We start from the raw sequence: 9,800 nt of genomic DNA on the forward strand, positions 1-9,800 counted from the left end.
CACTCACTGTAACTACGGTATCTAAAGGAGGGTTTTCAGGCAGACGGGCTTCATAGACGGCCTGGATAAACACTGGGGCATTATCGTTAGCATCCAGTACAGTGACGTGTAGAACAACAGCACCTTATCTTTGCAGAATGCCACCATCTACAGCTGCCAATAATAATTGTATCTCCTGCTGCTGTTCAAGGTCTAACACTTTGTCTAAGATTAACTCACAGTATTTGCGTCCACCACTTGTCGCATTAATGCTCAAAACAAAATGGCCATTTGCTTGCATTGTATAGCTCTGGACCCCATTCTATTCGATATCTGCATCGTGGGCCTCATCTAATGAAAAATGCGCAACTATAATCGCAGATTCGGCTATCTAAATTGTAATTATGTAGTTTTTCAATTGTGGCCAATTATCATTAATATCTTCAACATCCTGTTTTAAAAACGAGCGAACCCTGCTTGCCACAAAGTCCATCTCTGTCAAGCCTGTCGGAAACAATCAATTCCACGGTACTCAGATTAAAGCGGGAAATAAGAAGTATAAACAATAACGTAGCGTACGCCCGTCCCTGGCTCGGTAAAATTCTGAGGGATGGAGCTGGGGAAATCTAACCCCTCTCAATTCCAGACAGAGCTATGGATGCAAGGACTAATCATCCAAGGTACAACATTATAATTTTAACCATGTTTTGAGGCTGTATAGCGCTTGTTTACATGTTCTTTGTTTACAAACAATAGAGTAAACAAATGTCTTATATTTGGGGTTCTGACTGGGGAACGATAGTTGAACTAAGATCATGAGGCATTTTTAAGATATATTCTTCAAGAATCAATGGGTACACATCATTAACGTAGCAGTCAAAAATGTATTTAGCAACTGCTGATTGCCACATTAATGTCACAAGAACGTTTTTGGTTCGCTTCGGTATCAACACGACCAGACTGTCTGCTCTGCGTTTCATCTCCTCCAGGTAAGAATAGCTCACACTTCCATAGGCAGAGTGCAGCATGAGAAGAAAGAACGCAACGTAGCATTTCAGGACTGTAAAAACTGAAAAAAATAGTGACGTAAACAAAGTGATAACTTTCAATCAATAATGACTAGTTAGTCTTACCGCTTTTTGAATACATGATTTCAGCACCTCGTGCAGCCACACTTAGTTCAGAGTTGGTCCTTGCTATGTAGATTCATTGGGACGTCACTACCACATGGAAGTTCATGTTTAAAGTGTTTACGGTAAGGGTTAAGGTTAGGGTTAGATAAGTGTTATAGTTATGGTTAGGGTTTGGGTTTGGGTTAGATAAGGGTTAGGGTTAGATAAGGGTAATGGTTAGGGACGCCCCAAGGATCTCGGATAGCACTACTCGTTCAGAGTTGCTGCTGTTTTTAACTGATGAGTTATAACTGATTTTCTCATCACTCATCACTGTTCGCTAAATGATTATATACAAACAGTTCTACGTGTAAAAAGTACCACAATAGGCTACCTAACTACCAACCAGCGTACATGCTGCACAAGTGTCCAGCCAATCTATCAATCACAATAAATCGGTCACAACACAAACATTTCAAAATCAATAAGATGTTTCTCTTTGATATGAAAGACATTAAATAGTTGCATTTCATCTCTCTTTGTAAAGAACTTGCTGTGAAATAACATTCTTAAAACATCAAAGCAAATCTCCTCAATTTCTATTTGAAGGAAAGGCCTACCTCGGCTGATCCCTCAGAATCGTCATGTTCTTCAAAAAAGTCTGTTGGAGTTTTTCTCAGAGTCTGGTCCGCGGGCAGCGTGTGGTCATTGTAGGATCTGACGAACTTGAAGTCACTAGTGCGTGACCCGGTCGTCAGGTAGGCGTCATAATTGTAAGTGCTGCGGAGAGTTCCTGCTCCATCCACATCTGCGTAGTTTGGAGGGAGATAAGCACTGGGAATAGCGACCGCTCCGTCAAACAACAGTCTAGGCTTTTTATGGTGGCAAACTCTCACGGCCAGGATGACAATAATGAAGGTGAGGAAAAAGGTGGAGACGGACACTAACGCGATGATCAGATAAGAGGTGAGTTTGGAATTGCTCTCATCATAAGATATATCTTTCAGTTCTGGCACTTCAGCCAAGTTATCAGAAATCACTAAATACATGGCACAGGTCGCAGAGAGAGAGGGCTTTCCGTTATCTTTTACTGACACAATAAGGTTCTGTTTCATGTTGTCAGATTCAGAAATGTCCCGCTGTGTCCTGATCTCTCCGCTGTGGAGACCAATAGTGAAAAGTCCCGGATCAGTGGATTTGACTATATGATAGGACAGCCAGGCGTTCTGGCCGGAGTCCGCGTCCACCGCTATCACCTTGGAAACAAGAGAGCCCCCGTGTGCAGCTTTGGGGACCAGCTCGGTCATGAAGGAGTTCCCCTCCGGAGCGGGATATAGTATCTGAGGAGAGTTGTCATTCACATCTGTTATGAACACACTGACAGTGACGTTTCTGCTGAGCGGAGGAGAACCGTTGTCCCTGGCCATCACGTGGACTTTAAAGCTCCTGAACTGTTCATAATCAAACGACCTCACAGCGTGGATCACCCCCGTGTCTCCGTTAACGGATAAGAACGAGGACACCGGGACACCGTTCGCCTCACCAGGTAAGAGAGAGTAAATCACTGTGCCATTCTGTCTCCAGTCTGGGTCTCGAGCAGTAACGGAACACAATGAGGAGCCTGGTTGGTTATTTTCAGTCACGTGTGCGCTATAGGACTGTTCCTCAAACACAGGTGGGTTGTCGTTGACGTCAGCTACAGATAACTGAACGGTTTTAGAGGAGGACAGCGGCGGAGAGCCCTCGTCGGTGGCGGTGATGGTTATGTTGTAATCAGACACTAGTTCACGGTCCAGTTCGCCCGTGGTCACCAGAGAATAGTAGTTTTTGATGGATGGCACCAGATTAAAAGGAACGTTTTGCTGAATGGAGCAGTGGACCTGTCGGTTATTCTCAGAGTCTCTATCCTGCACGTTAATGATGCCCACCTCTGTGCCAGGTGACGCGTTCTCAGGTATGGGGTTACTCAGAGATTTCAGATATATTACAGGGGCGTTGTCATTTACATCCGTGATATCTATAATCACTTTAGTGTCAGATGAAAGACCGTAACCATCTTTCCCTTCAATAATGATTTCATGTTTAGCTTCTTCTTCGTAATCTATTTCTCCTATTAGTCTAATTTCTCCAGTTGTCTGATCTAATGCAAATATTTTTCTGGCTATGTCAGATATGCGACTGAATTCATACGTCACTTCCCCATTCACTCCCTCGTCTACATCTGTAGCACTTACTGTAACCACTACAGTACCTAAAGGAGAGTTTTCAGGCAGACTGGCTTTATAGACGGCCTGGCTAAACACTGGGGCATTATCGTTAGCATCCAGTACAGTGACGTGTATGACTACAGTACCTGATCTCTGCGGAGTGCCGCCATCTATTGCTGTTAGCAATAATTTTAACTCCCGCTGCTCCTCGCGGTCTAATTCTTTATCTAGTACCAACTCACCGTATTTACTGCCGACCGTATTGGTTTGAACATTCAGCAGAAAATGGTCATTCCTTTGTAACATGTAGTTTTGCACTGCGTTTTGTCCTATATCTGCGTCGTGGGCAGCATTCACACGAAAGCGAGCGCCTTTGACAGCCAACTCACTAATTTCGAGCTTGATAGACTCCTTTGGGAAGATAGGCGTGTTATCGTTAACATCCTGAATTTGCAATGTGACTCGGTGCAACTCAAGTGGATCTTCAAGCACAAATTCGAATTTTAGAGCACATGAAACCTTCTCTCCACAAAGCCCCTCTCTGTCATTCCTCTCGGCAACAACAAATTCCCCAGTACTCAGATTTATGTCACAATAACGTTTACGGTTCCCTTCTGGATCTATACGAGCCTTACGGGCGGACAGTCTGCGAACATCGATGCCGAGATCCTTGGCTATATTCCCAATCACAGATCCGCGTTCCATCTCCTCCGGAAAAGAATAGCTCACGTCTCCATACACGGAATGCAGAGTAAGAAGAAAGAGAGCAACGCAGTAGACCAGGCCTGTCACCAATATTCCTTTGTGCCCCATCCTGGCATTAAAAACGTTGAAATACCATCAAGTCTAAATATTACAATGTAAAGAAATCGTATTCCACAAAATATTCAGTATGATCTAAACAATATCCACAAAATGTGCCAGAAGTCTGACCGTCTCCAACCTTTTCCGCAGCTAAATGGGATCCGAGTCTTGTAAACACCACCAGTGGGTGGAGAACTGGCTCTACCCAAACGCAGCTGGTGAACAGCGACACAGCGAGTACTCGTTAGATATTACACATATTAACATTCTTCTAAATCTATATTTCACGAAATGTAGATTCTACATGTCACCAAATATAGATCTAGAATAATGTTTGTTAATGTGTAATGTGTAAACAGTAGACCTACTCACTCTGTCGTTGTTCACCAGCTGTGTTTGGATAAATAGCCGTCTGAATGATTGTTTACTGTAAATATTCCGGGGGAAAATCACCGGAAGCTTATGGAAATAACCAAAAGTAAACACAGGAAACGGAAATAAAACACCTACAGCATGAATTAGGGCAATAGAAGCATCAGCATACTATTTTCATGAGTTAAGATTAGCTAGAAGAAATACGTTACAGAGGGGAAGGCATCTGCGTTTAGGTAGGCTATAGCTGTACGTTGCAACCATTAGATGTTTAACGCTGGTATTTTGGTGAACACTCATCAATGCAATGTATACAAAAACGGAGAGTATGGCAAAGAATTAAAGCAATTACAGTGATAAAGCAAAAAGTATACCCTGCTAGCTACAAATGGGATTTCAGCACCATGGATAGTGGCACAGCAATGCTGCTGCCCTTCAGACCCTATCACGCCACCTCCCTCGTCACTGTCTTAATAGCTCTGTACATAAAGTATTTGTTTTTTGTAACCCCTTCCCAAAATGGCCTCCACTCCAACAGGCCCAACTCCTAATAGTAACACATTTAACCTCAACACATGTGCAGCGTGTATGTCAAAGAACAATCACAAACATAACCAATCACAAATCAAACTGCATACTCAAACCCACACAACTCAAACCAGTAGCATCAACATTTTCCCTTTCAACTTGTGAGGGGATTTCAATCATCATAATTACATAAATCATAAATACAATGCAAATTGTATCAAACGTAAAGCATGAACCTGTTCATGCCTTATAGACAAGCTGTGGTATTCACACACTCCGGTTCAATAGGCTACATGATTTTCTCCATAAAAAAAGCGTTATTGTACAAAGCTGGTTAACTGTAATTGTACAAAAAGATGGGCATCTATTCTATGATAAATACAATCAAATCTATAGTTGATATTTATTTACAGTTCAAGCCTACCTGTGAGGACCCATCAGAATCATCAAGTTCTTCAGCAAAGTCAGTTGGAGTTTTTCTCAGAGTCTGATCCGCAGGCAGGGTGTTGTCAATGTAAGATGTGACAAACTTGAAGTCACTTGTGCGTGAACCCGTCGTCAGGTAGGCGTCATAATTGTAGGTGCTGCGGAGAGTTCCCGCGCCATCCACATCTGCGTAGTTTGGAGGGAGATACGCACTTGGGATGGTGACAGCTCCATCAAACAACAGTCTAGGCTTTCTCCTGCGGCAAAAACTCACGACCAGGATGACAACAATGAAGGTAAGGAAAAAGGTGGAGACGGACACCAGCGCGATGATCAGATAAGAGGTGAGTTTGGAATTGCTCTCATCATAAGATACATCTTTCAGTTCTGGCACTTCAGCCAAGTTGTCAGAAATCACTAAATGCATAGCACATGTCGCAGAAAGAGAGGGCTTTCCGTTATCTTTTACTGACACAATAAGGTTCTGTTTCATGCTGTCAGATTCAGAAATGTCCCGCTGTGTCCTGATCTCTCCGCTGTGGAGACCAATAGTGAAAAGTCCCGGATCAGTGGATTTGACTATATGATAGGACAGCCAGGCGTTCTGGCCGGAGTCCGCGTCCACCGCTATCACCTTGGAAATCAGAGAGCCCCCATGAGCAGCTTTGAGGACCAGCTCGGTCATGAAAGAGTTCCCCTCAGGGGCGGGGTATAGTATCTGAGGAGAGTTGTCATTCACATCTGTTATGAACACACTGACGGTGACGTTGCTGCTGAGCGGAGGAGAACCATTGTCTCTGGCCATCACGTGGACTTTAAAGCTCCTGAACTGTTCATAATCAAACGACCTCACAGCGTGGATCATCCCAGTGTCTCCGTTAACGGATAACAATGAGGACACCGGGACACCGTTCATCTCGCCGGGTAAAAGGGAATAAATAACTGTGCCATTCTGTCTCCAGTCTGGGTCTCGTGCAGTAACGGAACACACGGAGGAACCAGGTTGGTTATTTTCAGTCACGTGGGCACTATGGGACTGTTCCTCAAACACAGGTGGGTTGTCGTTCACGTCAGCTACAGATAACTGAACGGTTTTAGAGGAGGACAGCGGCGGAGAGCCCTCGTCGGTGGCGGTGATGGTTATGTTGTAATCAGACACTAGTTCACGGTCCAGTTCGCCCGTGGTCACCAGAGAATAGTAGTTTTTGATGGATGGTACCAGCTTAAAAGGAACGTTTTGCTGAAAGGAGCAACGGACCTGTCGGTTATTTTCAGAGTCTCTATCCTGCACGTTAATGATGCCCACCTCTGTGCCAGGTGACGCGTTCTCAGGTATGGGGTTAGTCAGAGATTTTAGATATATTACAGGGGCGTTGTCATTTATGTCAGTAATTTCTATTATCACTTTGGCATATGAGGCTAAGCCTAAACCGTCCTTCGCTTTAATGCGCAGTTCAAACGTCGGAACGTCTTCAAAGTCAACAGCGCCGATAACTTTAATTATCCCTGTCTTACGGTCCATGGAAAATACTGTCTTATCCTCATCTGAAATGTGATCGAAATCATAAGCCATCTCTCCATTCACGCCCTCATCTGCATCTGTAGCACTTACTGTAACCACTACAGTATCTAAAGGAGCGTTTTCCTGGAGACTGGCTTTATAGACGGCCTGGCTAAACACTGGGGCGTTATCGTTAGCATCCAGTACAGTGACGTGTATGACCACAGTACCTGATCTCTGCGGAGTGCCGCCATCCATCGTCGTGAGTAATAATTTGAGATCCTTCTTTTGTTCTCGATCGAGCTCTTTCTCTAGAACAAGCTCAACACTGTTACTGTCAACAATCAACACGAAATTGTCATTCCTTTCTAGCGTGTATGTTTGGACTGAGTTGTGTCCTATGTCTGCGTCATGGGCCTCCCCTAATAAGAAACGAGCGCCTTTAGATGCCGATTCGCTTATTTCCATATCTATCATGTGCTCGTTAAATTGTGGGGAATTATCATTTATATCTTGAACATGAAGACTAATACGTTGCAGCTCCAAAGGATTCTCTAACACAAGTTCCTGATTTAAAACGCACGAAGCCTTCTTGCCACAAAGCCCCTCTCTGTCAATCCTTTCCGCAACAATAAGATCTCCGGTGCTCAGATTAATGTCACAATAACGTTTACGGTTCCCTTCGGTATCAATACGGGCCTTGCGAGCGGACAGTCTGCTCGCCTCCAGCCCGAGATCTTTGGCTAGATTTCCAATCACAGACCCGCGTTTCATCTCCTCCGGAAAAGAATAGCTCACGTCTCCATAGGCGGACTGCAACGTCATAAGAAAGAAAGCAACGCAGCCGACCAGTGCCACCGAAAATCCTTTGTGTCCCATCACGGGATTAAAACGTGAACACACCATATCATTAAGATAGTACACTTTTAACAAATAGTATTCCACAAAAAAAAAACATACAGTTTGATCAAAATGACATTCTCAAAATGTGCACGCAATCTGACCGTTTCCAACCTCTTCCGCGGCTGAATGGCACCCGAGCCTTGTAACAACACAAGTGGGTGGAGAACTGGATCTATAAAAAACATAGCTGGTGAATAGCGACACAGTGAGTACCCTTCAGATATTACACATATTATCGTTGAAAAATGCCTATAGCCTTAGCTGAATTGATCGGGAAACTACTGGAAATGACCAAAGAAAAAAACAGCATATAAAACCACAAAAACACCCATAATTGTCAATCAACCGCACTATGTTGATATGAGTTAGGATCAGGCATAATTAATGCATTACAAAATGGAACGCATCTGCGATCGGGCATTTAATATGAGCTACAATGCAAATATTAGATTTATACCATTTATAGTGCTGGTCCTTCAGCGAGTACAATCTCATACACTAAAGCAGAGAATGTGAAAAAAAAAGTCCTAAGAGTCCACAATCATTGAGTAAACCTCACTGGCTTAAAAATGGATTGTATGAGATTTGAACATCATGGACAAGGACATAGCGAGGCCGCTGCACGCCAGACACTCTCACGCTTCGAACACACCGAAAGGGTAGGCATTTTGGTACACCAAAATTACATTCATTTCCAATTAAACGCTGCGTTTGCCTTGTAGCATTGCGTTGCAGAGGCAGTTGCAGTGCGTTCGGTGTGGTGCATACGTTGGATTTATCGAACGTATGCGTTAAACTGTATGCGTAGACGGCTTGACAGAAATGGTAGCAGAAGGTGAATGTTGAACTTTTGTTGCATACATAGCCAGATTATGCTGCGTACTATTTTGCGCAAAATGCATTGTCGGTGTGTTCGAAGCATCACATTGTATCGCTAATTAGGCCTACGCTGTGTAAATACACTATATATACACAAAAGTATGTGGACACACCTTCAAATTAGTGGATTCGGCTATTTCAGGCACACCCGTTGCTGACAGGTGTAAAAAGTCGAGCCAACAGCCATGCAATCTCCATAGACAAACATTGACAGTAGAATGACCTTACTGAAGAGCTCAGTGTCTTTCAGTGTGGCACAGTCACAGGACGCTACCTTTCCAACAAGTCAGTTCGTCAAATTTCTGACCTGCTAGAGCTGCCGCTGTCAACAGTAAGTGCTGTTATTGTGAAGTAGAAACTTCTAGGAGTAACAACAGCTCAGCCGCGAATTGGTAGGCCACACAAGCTCACAGAAAGGGACCGCAGAGTGCTGAAGTATGTAGCACGTAAAAATCGTCTGTCCTCGGTTGCAACACTCACTACCAAGTTCCAAACTGCCTCTGGAAGCAACAACAGCACAAGAACTGTTCGTCTCGAGCTTCATTAAATGGTTTTCCTTGGCCGAGCAGCTGCGCACACAAGCCTAAGATCACCATGCGGAATGCCAAGCATCGGCTGGAGTGGTGTAAATACTTGCCGCCATTGGACTCTGGATCAGTGGAAACGCGTTCTCTGGAGTGATGAATCATGCTTCACCATCTGGCAGTCCGACGGATAAATCTGGGTTTGGCGTATGCAATTTGAACGCTACCTGCCCCAATGCCTACTGTAAAGTTTGGTGTAAGAGGAATGGTTTTCATGGTTCGGGATAGGCCTCTTAGTTCCAGTGAAGGGAAATCTTAATGCTACAGCATACAATGACATTCTAGACGATTATGTGCTTCCAACTTTGTGGCAATAGTTTGGGGAAGGCCCTTTCCTGTTTCGGCATGACAATGCCCCCATGCACAAAGTGATGTTCATACAGAAATGGTTTGTCGAGATAGGTGTGGAAGAACTTGACTGGCCTGCACAGAGCCCTTACCTCAACCCCATCGAACACCCCTTGGATGAATTGGAACACAGACTGCGAGCCAGGCCTAATCACCA

The 9,800-nt window shown here is 44.1% G+C and overlaps 1 protein-coding gene across 2 annotated transcripts in view; it reads right to left on the minus strand.

The window, feature by feature from the left end:
- Positions 1 to 7,946, minus strand: part of LOC112220809 (protocadherin gamma-C5-like) — a 201,642-nt gene extending 193,696 nt beyond the window's left edge. Inside the window, exon 1 of one of the 2 annotated variants that reach the window (XM_042302959.1) lies at positions 5,427 to 7,946. In XM_042302959.1, coding sequence (XP_042158893.1) covers positions 5,427 to 7,835 — 2,409 coding nt within the window. In that variant the 5' untranslated portion in view covers positions 7,836 to 7,946. Of the gene's footprint in view, positions 1 to 1,711; positions 4,278 to 5,426 lie in introns of those variants that run through there. The other variant, XM_042302966.1, reaches the window with a different exon arrangement.
- Between the last annotated feature and the right edge of the window lie 1,854 nt (positions 7,947 to 9,800).

Source organism: Oncorhynchus tshawytscha, linkage group LG21 (assembly GCF_018296145.1).
Source record: "Oncorhynchus tshawytscha isolate Ot180627B linkage group LG21, Otsh_v2.0, whole genome shotgun sequence".
Taxonomy (NCBI): domain Eukaryota; kingdom Metazoa; phylum Chordata; class Actinopteri; order Salmoniformes; family Salmonidae; genus Oncorhynchus; species Oncorhynchus tshawytscha.